This window comes from Garra rufa, chromosome 15 (assembly GCF_049309525.1).
Source record: "Garra rufa chromosome 15, GarRuf1.0, whole genome shotgun sequence".
Lineage (NCBI taxonomy): Eukaryota > Metazoa > Chordata > Actinopteri > Cypriniformes > Cyprinidae > Garra > Garra rufa.
Window position 1 is genome coordinate 12382665 of NC_133375.1, and position 25606 is coordinate 12408270.

Here is a 25606-nt window from a genome sequence, read left to right on the forward strand (position 1 = left end):
GCTTAGGAATATGTGTAAAACCAAGACAAGGAAAGTCAAATCTAATTACTATGACTGTTTTTCTCAAGATTTTCGTAACCCCAGACATTTCTGGAACCATTTAAACAACGTTTTAAATAAGAGAAACAAAACCTCTTTAAAAGAGCTAATAATCAACAATGAACATATTTCTGATCCTATTCAGATATCTTATGCGTTTAATAATCATTTCACTTCCATAGGTACTCATTCTACTATTAAATATTCTGATACCTTCTTTTCTAGTGGCTGTTTAAATCAGCTATTTTCTTTCAGTAAGATGTCTCCCTCTGATACTTTTAAAGCAATATGTGGGTTAAAAAATATAGTTCACCCGGTCCAGATGGTCTGGAAGCTAAATTTGTTAAACTTGCTTTTCACATCTTAATGTATCCTTTGACTGATTTATTTAATTTATCTTTATCTTCCTGTTCAATGCCTTCCATATGGAAATGTGCTAAGACTATTCCTCTTTTCAAAAGTGGTGACCCATCTGATTTGAATAATTACCGTCCAATTTCTATTATTTGTACTGTAGCAAAGGTTTTTGAGAAATACATTTTCAATCAAATATCCAATTATATTAATCAGTTTAATATTTTGTCCCCATTTCAGTCAGGTTTTAGACCTAATTTTTCTACCACTACAGCTTAAATGAAATTCACCAGTGATTTGTTTACTTTTTTTTATAAATGTCAAACTACTGGTGCTACCTTTATCGATCTTTCTAAAGCATTTGATATGGTGGACCATTATCTTCTGCTTGATAAGTTACATTCTACAGGCTTTGATCAAAACTCTCTTCTTTGGATTAATTCTTATCTTCATAATAGACGATAATATGTTTCATTTCAAGGCTCAAACTCGGATTATTTGGTTGCTGATAAGGGTGTTCCCCAAGGATCAACACTAGGTCCCTTGCTTTTTTGTTTATTTATTCCCTTCCCAAAATCTTCTTACATTCGTCTATTCAGCTTTATGCAGATGATACTGTTATTTATTTTTCTCATTCTGATACTTCATATATTCAGTCCTCTCTGCAGTTAGACTTTAATTCCTTACAGGATTTTTTTTTTTTAAATAAACTCATTCTTAACAAAAAAGAAGTCCTGTAGTATGGTGTTTTCTAGAAGATGTCATCGTTCTCACTCTTTTGATTTAGATATTATTTTTAATGACGGGTCACTCTTATCTAAAGTCGATCGATTCAAATATCTTGGTATTTGGCTCGATCCTGAACTGTCTTTTAAGCATCACATTGACTTTATTGCTGAAAAATCATATGGGTGTCTCAGTTCTCTTTATCGTTCAATTAATTGCTTTTCATTTCAAGTCAGGAAAAGATTAATCTCCCAATTAATTCTTCCTATTATTGACTATGCAGACATTATTTATCAAAATACTTCTGATACCAACTGAAAACCTTTAAACATTATTCATAATTCTTTATGTAGGTTTGTTTTGAGATGTCCTTAAAGAACTCATCATTGTACGTTGCATGAAGCTCTTGATTGGCTTCAACCTAAATCCCGAAGGCAATATCATTGGCTTCAGTTTCTTTTCAAGTGTATTTATTTTAATTTTCCTTCTTATTTAAAACAGTTTTTAGTTTCATCTACATGTCACGAAAATCCTCATGTTTCTGGTTGTTTGTCTTTGTTTTGCACTGGTCATTTGGTTTCTCCCTCTGTCTTCCCCCGTCTGTTGTTGATCATTTGGTTTAGTCCTTGTTTAATCATTATCTGTATCACCTGTCTTTGATTATTAGTCATCTGTGTCACCTGTGTTTGTAATCAGTCTCACCCTTTATAAGTCGTTTCCTTTTCCATTTGCTTTGTGTCGTCTTAAAGTTATGTTTACTGGTCTTTGTGCTCTTCAAGTTGATGTTTAATAAACACGTTCATTGGATCGACTTCTGTTCATCTCGAGTCATCACTCTAACGCCTGCCACCACCAGTAAACCCTGACACTACATCTATTTATTCCCTTCGTCATATGCAGTATCCACATTTTCCTAGAATCCTTAATGAAGTTGGTCAAAGGTCTTTTCAATATAAAGCTCCATATGATTGGAACAATCTTCCTTCTTCCCTTAGATCAATTACATCTTTTTAGGGTCTACTTAAAGGTCCCATTCAGTCAAAACTGAATTTTTCTGGCTTTGTACATGATAACTGAGGTCTAGGGGCTATGCAACTACCATATAAGTTTCAAAACAGTCAATCCACAGTAACATGCACACAGCCTGCATAAAGTGGCTGTTCCTTTTCACAAACCGCTGTGACTTCCGTAAAAATGTGACGTCCGATCTACTCAATCACTGCCTTCAGTCACCACCTCGAGCACCAACCACCGTCCCACCGTTCTTTTGCCAAACCCCCAGACATCGTGTCCAGTGCAAAAACAACAGGGAAACAAGTCGAGAAAACGCTGTTTAGTTGATAGATGTCAGGAAACTACATCATTTTACAGGCTTCCGAACAACATTAATATAAAACACCAGAGGCAGGTCAACTTCAGCCTCTTTCACACAGCCATCTCGGGAAATGCAGGGATAATGTGTCCCATGATTTGTTCCGGAGTTGTTTGATTTAGTTCATTCACAGACACAGTGTTTTTCCAGAATCTATGCGTGCTTTACACACAACCCCTAAAGATCCCGTAAAGACGTGACATTTGGACGTGAGGTGTAAGGCGACGCGTACGTTTCAATAAACTCAAAACTAACCTGACGAACAATTTGCTCTTCAGCGCTGATAGTGAGGAGCTCCCTGATCGCTGCTTCTTTCCACTTTGCAAATATGTTTTTGTCGTGAAGAGTCACACGATAACATGCATCATGACTACAGCACTGCTTTTATGGCATTAGGTTCTAGTGAAAGAGCCTTTAAAGCAACACGTAGCTTACTGCATTCGGTGTTTGAAAAAGAAAAAAATATGAATTATAATTCTGAAACATCCCGTTGAGTATCACCATGCCACAGCAGGCTAGGCTGCAGCATACATTACCCTGGTTACTTGTGGTTGGGCTGGCAGTGCGTCACTCAGAAAACAACAGGCCAATCAAAAGAGAGGCTCATGAATATTAATTAGACGGGCCAAAATCGACCTGTTCTTGACAGAGCTCTTAAAAAAGGAGCTGTAAAAAGATATTGAGATGGATTTTGGCACTTATACTGCAGATATATATTCTTAAGGACATCAAAAACTAAAATCAACCTCCAGAAATGTGTACAATATGGGACCTTTAATATCTCATTTGAAAACAACCTGTTTATGTTTTTAACTTTAGGTTGAAAACTGCCTACAGGTTATACTTTATAATATTTTGTTGTTGTTGTTGTTGTTGTTTATTGATTTCCTAAAAATGTTTTTATTAATATTTCTGATAAACTAATTATATTTATATTTGGGTTTTCATTATTGTACTAAAATGTATACTATTTTGTATGTACATGCCTTTTTTGATATAGTTGTAGATTATATGTATGTTTTGTTTTGTTAATGACTTGTGTTGTATTTTGTATTGTTTTATGTATGCGTTATAGGGACCCCCTCGAAAATGAGATGGAGCATCTCAAGGGGCTTTCCCTCAATAAATAAATTTAAATAATACCTGTTGATTGCCACCGTTATTGAGGTTTGTGTGTCTAGTTTTGTGGCCTATGTTAAACCATTTACATCCATTTCATGGAAATCTTAATCTAGTAAGGTATTTTACAAACAAAAACAATGTTGTCTACATATTAGCCTAGGTTATCGTTTAGGGTTTCTATAACAATTAACTGTTTGTCATTCATAAAAAATCATACAATTGATAATGTGGTGACTTTTTACACATTGTTTTTGGAAATAGAAAAAATAAATAAATTACCTCAATGACAATAATTGTTGTCTCAGTAAAGACCGACAGTGAAGAACTAAAAAACTATTGTTGTTATATGTGGAGGTTCTGTGATTTCAGGCTTTCAAGGGGTGCACATGCATAAGCAAAGCCTACAAAATCTTATATCAATTGACAACCTGTAAAATATAACAAGCCCTCTGTTATGAACAATAAAATACTGATCAAAATCATTCTAGTTTCTGGCAATATAACCTTTCTGTAGGCCTGGGCTCTCTATTTGGTGTCAGTCTCAAATATGTGAAATAGGATACCAATAAAGTAGATAATATAAATACAAAATATTATGAGTAGAACAGTCAGGTAACACTTTCTTTGAAGCCCATATTTCTAATACATTATAAGGGCAATCTTAAGGCATTATAATGAATGCATAATGCATTATAAAAACCTTAAAATATATCTTATAAATAATCATAGCAACAATTATAATACATAACTTTTAAGATTTTGATTATTTATAACACACAATGAACACTGTGTTAAATCTAATATTACATTTACAATGGACTATATATCTTGACATTTATTATTTAAGATCTTCACAGTATCTTACCACATCTTGTAAGAGGTTAGGTGTGGAGTGTTCCCTGTGAGGCTAATATTAATTCTGATGTAAGCTAGTTAATAATTTCAACTGAAAAAAAAGTAATATTTATATGTTAAGTTACATTTTATATTGATGGTCCCCTTAGTATATTGACTATAAGCAACTTTGCCACTACATGTCAGCAAACTCTCATTGGAGTATTAGTGGCCGTAGGTTAAGGTTAGGGTAGGTAGAATAGAATGTTGAAACATTTGCAAAGTTACTTGTAGTCAGATTGTCTGCTGGGGAACCATCAAATTATGATATTATGAATTATGAAAACTGATATTATAATAAAAATAGTTCAAATGTGTCATATTACACATTCTGATATCTGATCTTATGGCTGTTTGAGGAAAAATATTTTTTATTATTATTACTATACTTATAAGTGGTCATTGATTGCTTTCAGTAATGTAGCATAAGAAAGATGGCAAGATATGAGACTTAATACATTATAGACATAATACATTATAACTATGAGAAATATAATCCATTGTAACTTAAGTGGATGCAACATGTTCATTGGTGTTATAAATCATCATACTCTCAAAAGCTAAAACTACAAATAAGTAAATAGTATAATACATTAAAATGATTCTTATGAATATTCATAAGATGATAAAACATATTATAGAGTTTTTTTATAATGCATTATGCATTCATTAAAATGCCTTAAGAATACCTTTATAATGTATTATAAATATGGGCTTCATAGAAAGCGTTACCCAGTATTAGAAATTAAACTGGAAATTAGTTAATAAAAAAAAAATGTTTCAAAAGCATAGACTGTTGCTTCACAAATCCTACTCTGTGTCAACAAACAGATAACCTACACGTTGTAAACTACAAGTAGTGACTCAATAGTGAATAATGCAGACCTATCCTACTTTCGAAGAAGTCTGTAAGCTTCATCCTCTTAACAATATTTGCATAATACGAGTGCAAAAAAACATAAATTGAATAAAACTTTACATACACGTCAAACCAAAGTGAAGACTGGCTGAAGTTCTGGTATAATCTTTTACATTTTAAAGGTTGACCTAATTTATTATGTGCTGAGAAGGCAATGCATTGGAATCATTGCTTGAATTAGTAAGTTTAATAAAAAAAATATATATATAGACTATATTTTTGAAAATGAGGAAAGTCCACTGATGAGTTAGTAGTGTAAGCCTATGTGCTGGCGCTTAGCCCCATACGGCTCAGCCTGGTCTAACCCCTGGATATATTATTTATAACTAGCTGTATATAAAAATAAAATTAACTTCTATGTGTATATTTTAAACAGAAATAGTCACTGCAGAAGATGAACGTGATGAACTCTAAGAATGAATTCAGAATATTCTTCATTTCTCAAACTTCTGACATCTTAAGGTTCAGTCTGTTTAAGGGGAAGAGATTTACCTCAGTTTCTCCAGTTTACAGTGATTATTCTCCAGTACAGCAGATAGCATCTTCATGGTTGAATCTCCTAGTTTATTTTCAGACAGATCCAGATCTTTCAGGTGTGAGGGGTTTGATCTCAGAGCTGAAGTCAGAGCACCCCAACCTTGATCTGTCAAACTGTGATAAGATTCAAAAATAAAAAATCAAATCAAAGTGTGAAATTTTGTGAATACTGTAAAACAAAAGCACATTTATGAAATATTGAAAATGTTGAAAATCAAGTCATGTTTAGTTCGTGTTTAAAAAGATAATTTCTATACCCTTTGAAATTAATGTTTCCAATGTTTAGGACTGATTAAAAACCCAACAAAAAGGTGTTGTTAATCAATTGTATTGTTTCAAATAGATCTGTGATTAATTGGTCAGGTGCAGAGGGATTTGCTTTGAATTAGGTTTGCCTGGCTGAACCCTAAGGAAGTTTTTTAATGTAAAAATGCAGAATGTTTTCTTTTAGGGTTATGGTTAGATTATAATAAGTCCCTGTAGAAGATGAATGTGATGAGCTGTCAGAATATTCTTCATTTCTAAATTCTGGCTGTGTTGAGATTGGGTCTTTTTAAAGTGAAGTGATTTAAATATTGTGCAGTAGTTAGTGAGGAGCAGCAGCTCGTGTATTCAATCTCTTCCAGCTCAATCAGCTGAATTCATCGCAGCGGAAAGAGACTAAACAATTTAACTATACTTTAGATTGTGTTTCATCTGTGAGTACCATACATAATCTTACTTCACTATCAGTTTACAGTGAGGGTCAAGCAGTAGAGCAGAGAGCTGCTTCATTGTTGAATCTCCTAGTATATTTCCAGACAGATTCAGATCTCTCAGGTGTGAGGGGTTTGATCTCAGAGCTGAAGTCAGAGCAGCACCACCTTCATCTGTGATACTACAATTACTTAACCTGTAGAAAACAATGACACACTGTTCAGTCTCAGTTTATGACAAATGAATCAGATTAGCTATTACCTTATTTAAAAGTGTGTACCTTTTAAATAAAGGTGTGTATTGTTGCAGACAAATTTTTACCAAGTGAGCTAAATCTGATGAAACCTCCTTTACGGATGTCCTCATTTGTTAAAGCAATATAAAGTGAATACAATCTTTTATTTATTTGTATGTAAAAATGCAAAAATGTGTGTGTGCATTTTTTAACAGGAATAGTCACTGCAGAAGATGAACATGATGAATTCTAAGAATAAACAGAGTATTCTTTATTTCTCATACTTCAGGCTGTGTTGAGATAATGTGTGTTTAACTGAAGAGATTTACCCCAGTGTCACCAGTTTACAGTGATTATTCTCCAGTACAGCAGAGAGCAGCTTCATCGTTGAATCTCCTAGATTATTCTTAGTCAGATCCAGATCTCTCAGGTGTGAGGGGTTTGATCTCAGAGCTGAAGTCAGAGCAGCAAAACCTTCATCTGTGATACTACAATCACTCAACCTGTAGAGAACAATGACACACTCTTCAGTCTCAGTTCATAACACACTGATCAGATGAGCAATTAGCTTATTTAAAAGTATACACCCACTGTACTTAACCATATTTTGGGGACAAATTTGTACCCAGAAGTCAAAATGTCTGCCAAAATCTTCTTTTGAGGACATTCTGATTATTTAAAATGGTATAAAGATTAAATGATTTATCTGGTCGGCGCCGATAGGCTTGTGGTTTGTATGCCAACATATAGCGCAACTGTGCTCACAGCGACCCAAGTTCGATTCCCGCCTCGATTTCCCCCCTCTCTCTGCCCATTGATTTTCTGTCAACTCTCTACTGTCCAGTCCATTAAAGGCACAAAAATATAACTTAAAAAAAAAAAAGATTTATCTATTACTGTAAAAATGCAGAATGTTTTCTCTTAGGTTAGGTTATAGTCAGGGGTAGGGTTGGGCATCGTTTTGATTTGAACGATTCTGATTCCGATTCCGATTCTTCCTTTCGATTTCGGTTCTTTTCGATTCTCAATTCCGATTCTTTGTGGGCTGGAGTCAAAACATGTCACAGGCTCATTTGATTTCACAGAGGATAATTTTATTTTGATTCAATATGAGTTTTAGTTTTAGGAGCTGCAGCCCATGTAGGAGAAAATTAGGAATGCACCAGACCAAAAAACAGATTTATATATGCAGAACTTGCACCCTGGTCTGGACTCTCTGTACATGTATAAACTTCATTCATTAAAAACAGTTCTTGTTCAGAAATATGAGCATGTCTGCCTTCTCAGGCTGTATCCGTGAACGTTCAGCACAGACAAGGCCGTAACCAGGGTTTGAAAATTAGTGAGGTCCGAAGTAAGGTGTTAAGAATTGTGCTACAATAACACCCACAAAAGCACTAATAAGGTCTGTTACCATGGTAAATTTGCACGTGTAATTAAAGAGTGCGCGCAACGAGCACAGTATGACTGACAGGACTGGAATTTTTTTTTTTTTTTTTTTTTATAGCTGAGGGAATTTTTATTTTATAAGAAGTAAAATAATTTTAGAATTTCATGCACATCTTTCAAAATAATAGTCCAGCGTCAGAAAAAAACAGAATTAGGTTTGTTGTTTCTTTGACTGCACACTCTGCGACCCACTCAAAACGTTTTTGCGACCCAAAAGTTGAGAAACACTTCTTTAATTATTGTTTGTTGACGAATTAAGGTTAACTAAAGAGCATGAGACGTCTTCCTGCTGGCCAGTAGCGTTAACGTTATTTGGCATAGTAGCTTATTTAACAAACAGATTGGTATGCTATTGTTTTTGATAGTGTTATACATTTATTTCAGATATTAACGATGATCACTGTGTTTGTCTTACCGATTGTGCTATCTTCCTGTCAGCAATTAAGTTACAGATTGTCTATAAGCTTTTTTATGAATGTACAATGTTGCCAGATTTTGCTACGAAAAAGAAGCAATTAAAGAAAGAAAAAGATATCCGAAATAAGTTCAAAGCTTGTGTTTTGTAAATAAGATTAATATATCACTAACACTAACGCTCAACTTTCCACTTTATATACGTCCCAAAGTGTCACACTAAATTGGAAAAATGAGTCAAAAAACACGTATAATAGGTGGATCTGGCAACAAAGCCCAGTTCTCAAAGCTCTCAAGCCCAGTTCACTGCGTTTAGCTTCTCGCAGCAACATGAATTGCAAACACTCATGTGATATGAGGTGGTTTAAACGGCTAAATAATCATTCAGAGAGCTTAACATTTTATTTTTGAAAAAAAAATGACCGAGGTCCGGACCTTGGTGATCTCATAGCTGGCTACGGCCATGAGCACAGATTGTGTCACCGGCAGTTGAGAAAACCCGTTCAAAAGGCTATGTTTGACATTAAAGGATAAGTCATGCGCTGGTTCCACCACCAGGCAGCAGGGTTGTTATGCCAAATTCTGACCCCCGCCAGATTACTACCCCCCTATTATTGGTAGGTTTAGGGTTAGGTGTGAGGGAGGGGTTAGGATTAGGGGTGGGGTTAGGATTAGGCAATCAGGTAGCGATTTCAACGAGAGGGGGTAATAATTTGGCAGGGGTCGAAAATGGGCACAACACCGGAGGAGGACGAGACAGTGGACCTGCGCAGCACGTCAAACACGCTACACTCCTTAATTTGTACATCATGCAGGCGTAGGTGTTTTGTCATATTCGTAGTGCATCCTCCCGTGCAAGATATCATTTTGTCACATGTGTTGCACTGTGCCGACCCAGGCTTTTTTAGGGTGAAATAAAGCCACACTTTTGAGCGCCGCTTACCGTTCCCCATAGCTGCAACTGAACAAGCGCACGGCAAGCACTTCCGGAAATACGGTGGCCACAATGGAAACCAAAACTTGCGTGTTTGGAACCGATGATCGGAATCGAAAACAAATTTTATAAACAATTCCAATGGCATCGTTATTTTTTTAACGGTTCCAAGTTGGAACCGGTTCTCGATGCCCAAGCCTGACTCAGGGGTTAAATTGGGATTTGTTATATGCAGAGTCTCTGTGATTTCAGGCTTTCAAGCAAGGGGTGCACATGCATAAGCAAAGCCTACAAAATCTTATATCAATTGACAACCTGTAAAATATAACAAACCCTCTGTTATGAACACTAAAATGCTGATCAAAATCATTCTAGTTTCTGGCAATATAACCTTTCTCTAGGCCTGGGCTCTCTATTTGGTGTCAGTCTCAAATATATGAAATAGGATACCAATAAAGTAGATAATATAAATACAAAAATTATGAGTAAAACAGTCAGGTAACACTTTCTTTAAAGCCCATATTTCTAATACATTATAAGGGCATTCTTACGGCATTATAATGAATGCATAATGCATTATAAAAACCTTATAATATGTTATATCTTATAAATAATCATAGCAACAATTATAATACATAACTTTTAAGATTATGATTATTTATAACACACAATGAACACCGTGTTAAATCTAATTTTACATTTATAATGGACTATATATCTTGACATTTATTATTTAAGATCTTCACAGCATCTTACCACATCTTGTAAGAGGTTAGGTGTGGAGTGTTCCCTGTGAGGCTAATATTAATTCTGATGTAAGCTAGTTAATAATTTCAACTGAAAAAAAAAAGTAATATTCATATGTTAAGTTACATTTTATATTGATGCATGGGCGTCGGAACCATTGTACTTTGGTGGGACAGGACCCACCCACTTTTGAAGACCAATGATATTGGACCCACCCACTTTTACCGTTCCTAATTCAGCGAGTATGTCTTTGCACTTTTCAGAGCGCCGTTAGACTCAGTCAAATCCACTGTATGAGGTATGCTTTAATAAGTTAAACTCCATTTAGCTACAGCCTTAAATTACATGCTGTGGTTTCCTCAAATTCATTCCACTTGGCTTATTCAGAGTCCATATCAATTAAACTCATTCCGGATTTTCACTAGTCGCAGCAAAGTAAAGCAGCGTAACTTCTGCTCAGAAACACCTAACCCTAGCTGATACTTTATTTCAACTTTTCGATTACTTAATTAATTTACAAATAAACAAATGCCTTTCCGATATGATATAAGTGAAAAGGGAGACGATTTCGAAAATGATTTCACCAAAAGGCGGACGCGAACTCAGGTCTCCCGCGTCAAAAACGATATGATAGTCATATTATCACTTACGCCACTGAAAATGTTCTTCTATAGCCGTCTTTTGTAATATTTGTAAATATGGCCTATTTGCATTGTGTAAAAACACATTAAATAAAAGGCACCAGACTACAGAAAATGGCATATATTCAAAGACTATAGAATACTTTAAAGGGACTTTGATATTCTACAGTATTTTTTTCTGGGGGAGGACCTACCCACATTTATTTTGCTTCCGTCGCCCATGTATTGATGGTCCCCTTAGTCTATTGACTAATAAGCAACTTTGCCACTACATGTCAGCTAACTCTCATTGGAGTATTAGTGGTCGTAGGTTAAGGTTAGGGTAGGTAGAAATTAGGCATGGGATGATAACCGGTTTCAAGGTTTACCGCGGTTTGAAAAGTCACGGTTTCAAAACCGCAAACAAAAAAAGTTATACCGTTCCTGCGATATGTGCATTTTCTGTGTCGTCAAAGAGAAAGCACTGGACTCCCTACTAGGTTGTGTGTGTGCGTACCTGCAGAGAAAACAATGCAGCCCCTCCCTCACCGGTTAGTGCTGGCAGGCACGTGTCTGTGATTGTGCACGTGATCCATTCCACAGTCAGTGAGACTCAGCAGTGATATAAGTTCAGGATGGCCGAGGGAGGTGAACCCTCACAACACAGAGTGGGGAATAGCAGACTATATGTACTAACTTTACGTTTCTGTGATTGAACATTAGTACAACAATTAAGTTAAAGTAAAATCACGTCTTTGCTTTTAAGCCTTCTGCCACGTTAAAGGTGCAGTGTGAAGGTTTTTGCGGCATCTAGTGGCGAGGTTGTGAATTGCAACAGTCCACCGCTCACCCCTCCCTTTACAGAACTACGGAAGCCACAGGATTAAAATCTCACCTTTTTTGACAGCAACGAATAGTGAGATTTCTTTTAAAACGTAATTTAAGGAATTATATTTACTTAATCATTCAATAAAACTATGTTATTGTGAATATTACTGTTACTTGTTCATCATTGTGTCTTTTTCGCAAGCTGATAATTCTAAGTTAATAAAAACATAATGGTTCATTAAGGTCTTTATGCACCCCTGAAAACATAGTTATTGCGCCTCTGTCTAGAGATCATCTTAAATATTACACAGTGCACCTTTAACATCTTTTCAAAATCATGGCATTAAAAAAAAAAAAAAACTCACTGGCTCTAACGTGTCTTTGAGTATTTGTTTATTTTTTGAACTGTCACTAATGGTTATATTTTTGCTTTGATTAGTGATTGCATTTTTTCCATTTAGAAGGATTTGTTTTTGAAAATTTTATTTTGTTGATTATTGTTGAGCTGCAGGCTTAGGCTCACACAAGTGACTGAAATTTAATTTAATTAAGAAGATTCACATATTTATTTTAATTATTTTGCCTGATGTTCCATGTTACAAAATGTTCTATATGTTTCCTAAAATAAAATATACTGTTCAGTAAAAAAAAAAAAAAAATGTTTTTTTTACCCAGACATTTAAATATAACATTGTAGAGCAGTAATTACAATACCGTGATACTGTGAAACCGTGATATTTTTATCCAAGGTTATCATACCGTCAGAATCTTATACCGGCCCATGCCTAGGTAGAATGTTGAAACACTTGCAAAGTTACTTGTAGTCAGTTTGTCTGTTGGGGAACCATCAAAATAAATATTTTTAGCAGATATAATATTCCAATGACTGCTAGTTGACATGTAGTTGGTGAGTTACTTACCAACAGCTGTCCAAAAGGTATCAAAATAATCAAACTGATATTACAATAAAAATAGTTCATATCAAATGTGTCATACTACGCATTCATCTGATCTGATATCTGATCTTATGGCTGTTTTGAGAAAAATATATATTATTACTATACTTATAAATGGTCATTGATTGCTTTAAGTAAAGTAGCATAAGACGGATGGCAAGTTATTAGACTTATAATACATTATAACCATGAGAAATATAATCCATTGTAACTTATTTGGTTGCAACATGTTCACTGTTGTTATAAATCATCATACTCTTAAAAGCTAAAACTACAAATAAGTAAATATTATTATACATTAAAACAGTTCTTATGAATATTCATACAATGATAAAACATATTATATATTCATTATAATTCCTTATAATGTATTATAAATATGGGCTTCATAGAAAGTGTTACTGTCACAGTCCTGTCTGTTCATCTGGTCTCCCCCTGTCATGTTGTCATTTTTGGTTTCACCCTCATCAGCCTATCATCCCCATCACCTGTGTTTAATTATTAGTCATCTGTGTCACCTGTGTTTAATCATCTAGTCACCCTTTAAAAGTCTGTTTGTATCTTCAGTTCATGTCGGTCTTTAAAGTTTTGTGATGTGTGTTCCTGCCTGTACCTGCCTGTTCCTGCATTGATCCTTTGAAGTATTATATTAAATAGATTGTTAATTGTTAATCTTGTCTTTCGTCTCGTCTCGTCCTGCACACAACCCTGACAGAAAGACCGACCCAAAACAGTTCACGGCGTCTTCCCCTGCGTTTCTTTTCCGTTTTTTGAATCAGTGTTTGTTTTATTTTTTTTTCCCTTATGAATATCCCTGCTGTCCGCATCATCCTGCTGGAGCAGGGGAACCGCTCTCTCGAGGACCACATAAGTGACTTTATGTACCTCGCGCCGATGACGCATTACCCGGACCGCTGCCTGTGCACGTTCTTCCGTGCAGGACTTAACATCGCCACTAAAGCGCAGCTGTCCGGGGAGGGTCCTCGAGAGAGCCTCGCCGGTTACATCGAGTGGGTGCTGGTGTCCAGCAGAGCTTCGTTGACCGCGAAGGATGACACCAGCCCCACTCCAGACCCAGAGCCCAGCCAAACATCACCCCGACATGCAGAGTATGAGCCCGCATTCACCGCGGACGGAGAGCCTGAGCCCGGAGCGGCCACAGTATGGACTGCCGATGGGATCAAAACCTCCGACCAAGAGCGTGAGCCGACCTCTACATCTGCGACGGTGGAGTGCTGCGTGGAGCAAGAGAGGGCGGTAGAGAGCCCTGCCCACTGCACCACCACTGGGGGTGAGCTTGAGCAACACTCTGGGGATTTAATAGACTTCTTCTCAGAAACACTGGCCTGCCTGAACTTCCCACCCACCCGCCCTCTTCTGCCTAATCCTGGATCCCCGCTGGTTCCGTCCAGCCATCCTGAATCTCCGCTGGTTCCGTCCAGCCCTCCTGAGTCTCCGCTGGTTCCGTCCAGTCATCCTGAATCTCCGCTGGTTCCGTCCAGCCATCCTGAATCTCTGCTGGTTCCATCCAGCCTTCCAGAAACCCCGCTGTCACCTGTCAGTCCCCCTGCTCACCCTCAGTCCTCCATCTGTGCAGTGGGCTCGCCGCAGGTCTGCCAGCTTCCATCGGCGTCTCGGCTGGAGGATCCCTCATCTCCACCTCCAGCCTCAGAGTCCAGAACTCCGCCTCGGCCCTCCGACCCTGCGGCTCCACCACGGCTCTCAGCTCCCTCATCTTCAGCGTCGCCCGTCGGCCCACCAGCTCCACCGGGCTTCCTCGTCCCTCCGGCTCCGCCTTGGTCGGTTGTCGTCCCGCCATCGCCTACGGACTCTACTCCTCTGGCTACGCCTCGTCGCTCCGTTGGGCTCCTCCCTCCCCCCGGCTCCACCTCAGTCCTCTGTCGCTCCGGCTCCACCGCGGCCCTCTGGATCTCCGCCTCCGCCTTGGTCGCCAGAGCCTCTGGCTCCGCCTTGGCCCTCCGGATCCTCGGTGTCGCCCAGGATCTTCGGCTCTCCGTCTCCGCCTCGGGCTCATCCTTCACCATGGATCTTCATGGCTGTGGCCTGGGTCTTGCTCTGTGCCTCCTGCTCCGGGTCCCTCCTGTTTCTTCCCTGGCTCCTCCCACCTTCGTCGCCCCCCTGGACTCTGTTGACTTTGTTTGTTGTCCCCCTCCAGGGGTGCCGTCCTCCGCCAAAGCCTCCTCCCACATGGACTCTGTTTTTTCGCTCCCCTTCTCTTTTTTTTTTTTTTTTTTTTTTTTTTTTTTTTTTTTTTGTTGTTCCCCACGGCGTGAGGACGCGCCTTTTCGGAGGGGGGTGTAATGTCACAGTCCTGTCTGTTCATCTGGTCTCCCCCTGTCATGTTGTCATTTTTGGTTTCACCCTCATCAGCCTATCATCCCCATCACCTGTGTTTAATTATTAGTCATCTGTGTCACCTGTGTTTAATCATCTAGTCACCCTTTAAAAGTCTGTTTGTATCTTCAGTTCATGTCGGTCTTTAAAGTTTTGTGATGTGTGTTCCTGCCTGTTCCTGCATTGATCCTTTGAAGTATTATATTAAATAGATTGTTAATTGTTAATCTTGTCTTTCGTCTCGTCTCGTCCTGCACACAACCCTGACAGTTACCCAGTCAGGTATTAGAAATTAAACTGGAATTTAGTTTATTAAAAAAAAAAAAAAACATTTCAAAAGCATAGACAGTTGCTTCACAACTCTTACCCTGTGTCAACAAACAGGTAGCCTACACATTCCTAGCTAAGTAGTGACTAATGCAGACCTATGCTACCTTTTGAAGAAGTTTGTAAGCTATATCCTTTTTACCTAATAATATCTGCATAATACAAGTGCAAAAAACATAAATTGAAGAAACCTTACGTACACTTCAAACCAAAGTGGCGAGTGGCTGAAGGTCTGATATAATCTTGTACATTTTAGAGGTTGACCTCATTTATTGTGTGCTGAGAAGGCAATACATTAGAATCATCACTTGAATTAGTAAGAATAAAGTTGTAAATGAATGTAGCCTATATTTTTGAAAAAGAGTTACTAGTGCAAATCTATGTGCTGGCGCTTAGCCCCAAATGGCCCAGCCTGGTCTAACCCCTGGATATATTATTTATAACTAGCTGTATATAAAAATAAAAGTAAACTTGTATATTTTAAACAGAAATAGTCACTGCAGAAGATGAATGTAATAAACTCTAAGAATGAATTCAGAATATTCTTCATTTCTCAAACTCTGATTGTGTTGAGGTTCAGTCTGTTTAAAGTGAAGACATTTACCCCAGTTTCTCCAGTTTACAGTGATTATCCTCCAGTACAGAAGAGAGCAGCTTTGTTGTTGAATCTCCTACTGTATTTCCAGACAGATCTAGATCTCTCAGGTGTGAGGGGTTTGATCTCAGAGCTGAAGTCAGAGCAGCAAAACCTTCATCTGTGATACAACAATTATACAACCTGTAGAGAACAATGACACACTCTTCAGTCTTAGTTCATAAGACACAGATCAGATTAGGAATTACCTTAAAGTGTGTACATTTCAAATAAACGTTTGTAATTTTGTATCCAAAAGTGTGCTAATTCTGACGAAACCTCCTTTTGGGGATGTCCTCATTTGTTAAAATGGTATTTAGTGATTAATTTTTTTCGTAATTGTGCAAATACATAATGTTTTCTGCTAGGGCTAGGTTATACTAATTATAACTAGCCGAATATAAAAATAACATTACGCTATGGAACTCCCTCATTTTGATAGCCAAGTAAACACACATGGTTGCATTTTAAACAGAAATAGTCCCTGCAGAAGATGAACGTAATTAACGTCATTTTCATTGTCATTTTTATTGTTCTTTGTGGCCCTGATAGAAGATGTATAAGTATTACTGTATTGTATGTGTATGGTGTTTTATGGTGTTCTATGTTTACCTGCCAGGGGACTGCAAATGAAAATTAGCCAGCGGCTAAATTCAGTACAATGCATGAAATGGAAACATTTATGTTAAAATTGTACATGGTCCCTTTTGAAATAAACTCAATAAAATAAACTACAAGAATGAACTGAGATTATTCTTCATTTTACATACTACTGACTGTTGAGGTTCAGTTTGTTTAAAGTGAAGAGATTTACCTGAGTTTCTCCAGTTTACAGCGATTATTCCTCAGTACATCAGAGAGTATCTTCATTGTTGATCCTCCTACTGTATTTCCCGACAGATCCAGATCTCTCAGGTGTGAGGGGTTTAATTTCAGAGCTGAAGTCAGAGCAGCACCACCTTCATCTGTGATACTACAATTACGCAACCTGTAGAGAACAATGACACACTCATGTGTTTGTCTTTAAAAAGCCATGTACTGTTTGCATTGTTGTGTGTTAACAGTAGCTACAGTTCAGGGATACGAAGAAAATAACAAAAAAATAATTGTGAATGACACCAGTTTTCCCTTCAATTATCTGTTATTACATTACATTTTTTGCTCTTTATGCAACTTCTATTTTCCTCATAATTAGGCATAATGATTTTTGAGTGATTACACCTTCCAGATCTGTAAAGAACAATTACACACGCTTCAATCTCTCAGTTAAATTTAGCAGAAAATACATTATTAAAGAGAAATTAGAAACGCGTAGTACAGCTCAGTATGTTTAACGAATCATTGGACTGGTAGCACTTTATTTTACACACATGTACATACTATTTACTTATAATCACAATTACAATAACTGGGTAAAAACTAGGTACTAACCCTGAACAATACCCCTAAATCTATCCTTAACCCATGTAGTTACTGTCACAGACTCAGCCAATACAACAGCATGAGATCCCATCACTCTGCCTACACAATCTCAATCACATGAATTCTAATCACATGCACCTGCAATCACTAATTATGAACTTCCATATAAGCCAACACTTCACAATCATTCACTGTTTGGTCTTGTCAACATTGCCATGCATTGCCATCTTCTCTGGCCCGCTCCACCTGCAAGATACCATTACCTTACCTGCTGTCGATTCTGAATTCCTGGCAAAAAACTTTTAACTGTATTCTCTGAGTCTCTTCTTCTGTGTTGTGATGGAAGACCAGACCTTGAATATTATGGAGTGCAGCAACACAGCTAATCCTTCTTCTGATCTCTTTGCATAACTAGTTCAAACACTACAACTGTCACTCTCACCATCCAACTCTGCACCTTCTCATTCACTGGATTGTGTGCTATGACCTAACCTGCGACCTTCTCTAAGACGGTGAAGGCTTGCAGTGGATTGCATTGGGTGCCCAGTATGACCCCTTACCCAGTGGCGAGTACCATAACCAATGTTTCTGAAATAGTACTAGGATCACCTTATACACCTTATACTTAATAAAACACTTGTTTCAATGGAAGTCGTTATTGACTCTGGTTCCATGGGGAACTTCATCTCCAAGTACTGCCTCAAAAGTCTTAACCTCAGGAAAATCCCCTGCTCACACCCACTAAACATCAATACTATTCTGGGAAAACCTCTGGACAGGGGTATCATCACCCATCGCACTACAACCATCACTCTGTACCACAGAGGTTATCCTGAGACACCTGTGGATGGAACAACATCAACCCATCATCTCCTTGGCCAATGGGTACATCTTACGATGGAGTGACAGATGTCTTCAGAACTGTCTTCATCATGTGTTTGCTCCAGTTAGCCTTCCACAAACCACAACATTCTTCAGTGTTAGAAAATTGAAATTCCCCACGAATATTGGGTGTCCCAGGAAGTATTTAGTATAAGCAGCTTGCCACAAAACTACCACCACACCACCCACAAGACTGTGCTATTGACCTTCTGCCTGAGGCTGTTCTACATAAAGGAAGGATTATGAGCACCACACCCACTTTTGTAGCATTTTTAAAACTGTGGTGAGAACTAACCGGTGCTGAAATAGGGTGTTTCATGACCCTTTAAGGGCCTTCTCTCTTCCATGGAGACTGCTGAAGTCTTTTTTCAACATACATTCCGTAACTTTGTAACACCAGAATATAATCGCTCCTGTTTCTCTGGTCAGGTGAACCTTTGGAAGTCCCAGCTGTGAACCACTGGTAAGCGAGAGGGTTTGGGATTGTTTGCAGTTTGGTCTGGATCTCCACCAGGGACATCTGTCTCCGACTCCCCTGTCTGAGTCCTCTTTACATCGGTTTCTTTGCCATCCAGTGTCAAATGAATGAACTCACTTACCATCCCCACCTACCTGCACAGTACTGTATATCATCCACATTCCACATATTACTACTCAAACCTTATACTTACCCTCTGGTTCCTTCCTCCACAGGATCTGGTGATGCTGACATACCTCCTCCAGTAGAATCTGAAGAAGGGTACATCTACAAAGTGAACATCATCCTGGACTCCCTTAGCCAAGCTGGCTGCCTTGAGTAGCTGGTGGACTGGGAGGGGTATGGAACAGAGGAAGACACTGGGTTGTCTTGTGATGACATTTGGGATTCCTCCTTGCTCACAGAGTTCCATCAATATCACCTGAATCATCCAGCACCCAGGTGCCAAGGTCGTCCACGTCATTATCCTCTGAGGTCTTCTGGAGCCGGCCCTGGAGGAGGGAGTACTGTCAGAGAATAAGCTAACACCACAACACAAAATGCCATAACTTCACCAACACCATCTCAATCACCAGAATTCTAATCACATGCACCTGCAATCACTAAATATGGACTTCCATATAAACCAACATTTCACAAGCACTCACTGTCTGGTCTCATCAATGTTACCCTGCATTGCCACCCGACTACTTACCTGGACTTGGACTGTGATGTTCTATCTATGTTCTTCGGTGTCCCGCTCCACCTGCAAGATACTATTACCTTACCTATGTCTGTGTTATGTCAACTCGTGTTCAATCATTTACAGCTTAATCATCTGAACTCACAGCAGCAGAAAGAGACTGAAGACTTAATTTATACTTTACATTACATTTACACTTTACGTCTTATCTGTGAGCATCATAATCTTACCCCAGGTTCTCCAGTTTACAATGTTTATTCTCCAGTACAGCAGAGAGTAACTTCACTGTTGAATTTTTTAGTTTATTTCCAGACAGATTCAGATCTCTCAGGTGTGAGGGATTTGATCTCAGAGCTGAAGTCAGAGCAGCAAAACCATCATCTGTGATACTACAATTTCTCAACCTGTAGAGAAAAAGAACACACTCTTCAGATTCAGTTAATTACAAACAGATCAGATTAGGGATTACCTTAAAGTTTGTATTTTTGTACATTCTTTTTATTTTCATTTATAAAACTGTGTGTTTAAACAGTGTTAACAGTAAAACAGGTACAAACATACTAAAATAATATAAATCTGAATAAAATTATAGTTCTCTTCAATTATTAGTCATGACATAATTATGCTCACATTTGCTTTGTTTGCATTTTATAATCTTTTCCTCATAAGTAATCATATATTTTATTAATGTTATATTGCTTTATCAATAACAGTTTATTTTATTGGGTGAGTGGGCAACTACTCCACTAGTTTTCTTCTTTTTCTTTTTTTCTCTGCTCTTGAGTTTATGGCAGACCACAGAACTGTTGTGAAATTCTGAATTCATTATAAACACTGTTCACTACATTAGTGAGATTTACTATGAAATTTAGGTCTGTATCCATATTTATGTAGTTTTAATTTGCGTGTGTGCATACGTGTATGTATATACTAATTAAAATATGTATATTTTAAACAGAAATAGTCACTATAGAAAGATGAATACGATGAACAGTAGGAATTAATTTACCAATACTGGAATCTGTATATGACCCAAAACTGTGTTCATGCACTTGTACTCTTTCTTATTAAAATGTCCCAATACCAAAAACTAATTCCATGTAGCATGTGTACAGTGCCCATTTACAATGTCTCTACATTTCCATCATAGACATTCCTAATCTCAGTTGGCTGTATGTTCTTTTGTCAAATGAATGTCTATGAAATAAAGTCAATATTCGTGTCTGTATAGTTGATAAGGAAGCACACTAAGTGGACTGAGCAGTGGCACAAATGCAAAACCCTTTCTCACAACTTTGCTGAAAAGTTGGTGTCAAGACAAATCTGAACTGAAAAACAAAAACTTTTTAACAGTCTTGAAATTCAAAAATAAATTTTTCCAGGTGAACTGGTGTGATTCAACCAAACAGAAGAGAAATCTTGTGTTCATAAAGTAATAATTATTTTATAAAAAAAACAAAATAAGCTATTACATAAAACAAATAAGGCTTATTAGGCTACATTGTGAACCCATCATTTTTATTAAAAATCTTACTAATTTTATAATTAAGACGTGCTTTAACCAAGTAACAGATTTGAACAAAACAAAAGAAAAAAATGTGCAACAAGTAGTATGTTGCATTTGGTTCATTTTTTGACATGATCCACAAACAAGTTCACGGAAAGGAAACCAATATGCCTGAAAATGCATCCTGTTTATTTTCTTTACTTTACAAAAGCTAAATGATGTGTTTTTATTGTGAATGTACACAAATAGTAAACACCGTGCTTTTTGATGTTGTACTATATGACTAAAAATTATGTATTATTACATTTTTCCTCTGTTTGATTATGTCATCGACACACACACACACACACACACACACACACACACACACACACACACTATTTTCATTATTGCATGATTTCTTAGAATATGACAATATTTGGTCGACATACAAGTATTTGAAAATCTGGAATCTGAGGGTTCTTTTTAGCAATGCATATTACTAATCAAAAATTAAGTTTTGATATATTTAAGGTAAATTTACAAAATTTCTTCATGGATCATGATCTTTATTTAATATCCTAATGATTTTTGGCATAAAAGAAAAATTTATAATTTTGACCCATACAATGTATTTTTGCCTATTGCTACAACCATACACGTAATGCTTAAGACTGGTTTTGTGGTCCAGGGTCACAAATAGTCAACTGAACATATAAAACTCCACTCCCTCGAAAAGAGTAACTTTGTCCAATGTGCCACCCTTTATCTCGAACGAGAGTAAAAATTTCTTGCTATGGTAAAATTGTTTCTCCTAAAGTCCCTGCTTTTAAAGCATGTCGTGTCTTTTAGGCGTTATGTCTATATGGTTCTATAAGGCAATTTGGATTAATTGGATTTGGCTTTAAATTTTCATCAGGACGAAATTTAACTATGTTATCTTTGTCACAACAAATAGCGAGAAATGATTTGCTTGTGGGGAAACGGGTCACTTGATCCGCACCGGATAATTTTTTTTTACTGGCTGATGGTGGGAAAAATAATGCTGCGCACGATGATAAGATGCAGAATGTTGTTGTTGCTGTGCCTGCTGCTGTTGATGCACCCAGAACAAGTCGGCCTCAGGATTTAGTACCAAAGACAGTCGAGATAATTACAAATATACTGCCTATTGACACGCTTGATGAGAGGGAGAATGACACGATTGACGCGGAAAGAGACGGGTCTTCCCCGGCAGATGAGCAGCCAGTGCGGTTTGTAGCAAACGAATCGCGAGATAGCTGTAACCCTGTTACAGCTGCAGGGGAAACGTCTCTTAAAATAGAGCAGGATCAAACTTATGGATTTGGACGATGTTGTTTTTAAGACGTCTCTGAAGAGACGATTAAAGCAACAGAATGCCGGTAAACTGACTAAAAAAACATAATTGTGACTTGAGTCAATCTGAAAAAGAGAGCGAGAGTGATTTCTCTGAATGCAGTGTTTCATGCAGTTTACCTCAAAGTGGTTTTTCTAGCCGGATTTATACTATAGAAGATAGATATAAAGTCCTTTTTTAAGGTGACCAAAAACGCCAGAAAAGTAAGAGTTGAAGAATATGTTCTGCAATTCATTGAGAAGGCAAAGACTTTTAGGAGTGATGGAGGTTTCACTAACCAGGAAGTGTATTGGTTAAAGAAGATTCTTGCCAAACTTAACGCTCAACCAAGGCTCAATGCTAGTAATGACAGCACATACATATTTTCCTATTTGTTTTCTTTGGCTGTGTCCATTTTGTTTTTTCCTTTCTTTTCTTATGGGGGAAATGTGTATGGCCTCTTTAAATGTGATTGCGGATAGAGATGTTGGGAAAATGTTACATTTATATGAGATAACTAAGCAAAAGTAAATTGATGTCTTGCTTATTCATCAGCAGCCATATCACCCTGTAGCCCAATATTGGTCGCCCACTGAAGCTAAGCAGGGCTGAGCCTGGTCAGTACCTGGATGGGAGAACTCCTGGGAAAACTAGGTTGCTGCTGGAAGAGGTGCTAGTGAGGCCAGCAGGGGGTGCTCACCCTGTGGTCTGTGTGGGTCCTAGCACCCCAGTATAGTGACGGGGACACTATACTGCCAAAAAGCACCGTCCTTCGGATGAGACCTTAAACCGAGGTCCTGACTCTCTGTGGTCATTAAAAATCCCAAATTTGCCCATTGGCCTCTGACCATCATGGCCTCCGAATCATCCCCATATTCCGATTGGCTTCATCACTCTGTCTTCTCTCCACCAGTAAGCTGGTGTGTGGTGGGCGTTCTGGCGCACTATGGCTTCTGTCGCATCATCCAGGTGGATGCTGCACACTGGTGGTGGATAAGGACCCCTGACACTGTAAGCGCTTTGAGTGTCTAGAAAAGCGCTATATAAATGTAACAAATTATTATTCAAGAAACGCACAGTGATCTATTTCAGGAGTTCGCACTTTCATATAATTAGCTGAAGTATGTAAAGTGTGTTTGGCGTGCTGTCCAGGGAAGGGCTCCGAGCTCGGGAATGGCCCGAACCTAGAGTACCCCCCCAAATAAGCAATGGAGAGTAGGACAGCCGCCAGACTAAGGATCCCCCCCAAAGCGCTGAGATCTGACGGGGGCTGTAGTTAGAGAGAGAAGTCGCTTGGTTAGCTGGCTGGGACAGCCTATGTACTCCTGATGGGAGAGTTTTTTTTTTTGTATCAGGTCGGTAGGCCCAACCAGCTGCAGGTTGGGCCTGACCAGTAGGGGCCTGACCAGTAGAGCCTGTGTTGCCTTGACCGGAGCAGTTTGCGATGATGGCAAGTGGGCCATTCTGGTCGACCGGCCCCTGTTGATTAGTGGAAAATGGCTGACCGAGAAGGCCCATGAAGCCTCCAATAGGAGATCAAGACTCAGAATGTCAGACGAGTGGGTCCTCTCAGTTTGGCAGATAAAAAGAGTTTGGGACGCCTGGTGAGAGGGACTCTCGCAACATCCAATGGGAGACCAAGGCTCATGGCATCGCATGTATAAGTCCCGCTTGCAGGCGGCAAGTATAGGAACCCGACCGGGAGAACTCTTGCCGAAGTCCGACGGGAGACCAATGCTCGCGGCATCGAACGGGTAAGCCTCGCCGGCCGGGGAGAATGAAGGGAAAACCCGACTGGGAGGGCTCTCGCCGACATCTGAGGGGAGATCAGGACTCAGAACCTCAAATGGGTAAGCCTCGCCAGGTGGGGGGAAAAGTGGGGGGTCGGATAGTGTTCGGCGGGAGGTCGAGACTTGTGGCATCAGATGGTTGAGTCTCGCCGACCGTCGGACGGAACGGAAAAATTGCAAGGTCGGTTAGGCTCTCGCGACATCCGATGGGAGACCAAAGCTCTTGATCGGACGGGTAGGCCCTGCCGACTGTATGGTGAAAAGTAAGGTTGACTGGCCGGAACATACGACGGAATGGTAAAGTTGTGTGGTCGGGAGATTCCTGGGGGCCTGATGGGAGACCAAGGCTCACGGCATCAGACTGGAATGCCTCGCCGACTGTAGGAGGGAAAAGGTCAGGAAGGGGAAGATTTTCAACTTTTGAACTTTTTATTAGGTCAAGCTAAAATGGCTCTCTATAATACTAGGAAACACAGAATTGAACGAAATGTGAGTTACAGTTTATTGGCAGTTTTACTCAGTAAAATCTAGAATAGTTATTGATTTTCGTTATTATTAAGCTATGGATGATCTTACTACTTTTGACTTGGTTTGGTGCTATGGTGGAGTTTTGTGCAAGGTTGTCGAAAACAACCTGGTCTTTGCCCCTATTTTTGTTTAAGTTTTGGTTCTTACTTTCTTTTCTTTTTTTTTTAAATTTATGCTTTTTCTGACTAGATTGTCTGGATAACGTGTTTATGTTTTTGTATAAAGGTCTGTTGAAATCTCAAATCTCTCTCTCTCTCTCTTTCTGCAGCCTGTGTGGATGTGTGTGTTCATGTGTTAGATTAGTTTATATGCCTTAGATTTATCCAATAAAGCCTTTTTTATATTGAAAAGAGAAGTATCTTGTGTTTTGTGCTTATGAGTCAATGTCTTAAACTGCTGACCTTGTTACTTTGCTAATAAATAGTGGTTTCACTATATTCTGGATATAACTATCCATTGCAGAATGTATGTTATATGGCTCTGTCAATGAATTGCCGGCCGACTCAGTGATCAGTCAGAGAACAGTGATTTTGTGTATATTCCCTAGGGAATCATAATTAATTCCCTTTGAGCAAAATTGACCTGTTTCCCTTACAAAGTACACAGTTTGTCATTTAACAGCATATCTAAATTTTGGTTGTTTATTTAAGGAATCTTAATTCAATATCTAATATATTCTATATTCCTTATTCTAACCTATATTCTATTTTAAATAAATAGCCTAAATATCTTTGGCTTCTGTATATACAAAAAGTAATGTACCGTGATAATATTAATATCAACATCAATAATAACAGCATGAATATTTGAATCTGGTGCTATC

At 38.3% G+C, this 25606-nt stretch overlaps 1 protein-coding gene across 1 annotated transcript in view; it reads right to left on the reverse strand.

Annotated features, from left to right (window-relative positions):
- LOC141287648 (uncharacterized) overlaps positions 1-25606 on the reverse strand; it is a 45666-nt gene that overhangs the window by 17855 nt on the left and 2205 nt on the right. Inside the window, exons 3-12 of the mRNA XM_073819798.1 lie at positions 24379-24633; positions 23971-24281; positions 19362-19431; positions 19134-19270; positions 18898-19070; positions 16973-17179; positions 16129-16302; positions 7224-7397; positions 6685-6855; positions 5919-6077 (exon numbers count right to left, since the gene is read on the reverse strand). Coding sequence (XP_073675899.1) covers positions 5919-6077; positions 6685-6855; positions 7224-7397; positions 16129-16302; positions 16973-17179; positions 18898-19070; positions 19134-19270; positions 19362-19431; positions 23971-24281; positions 24379-24633 — 1831 coding nt within the window. The remainder of the gene's footprint in view (positions 1-5918; positions 6078-6684; positions 6856-7223; positions 7398-16128; positions 16303-16972; positions 17180-18897; positions 19071-19133; positions 19271-19361; positions 19432-23970; positions 24282-24378; positions 24634-25606) is intronic.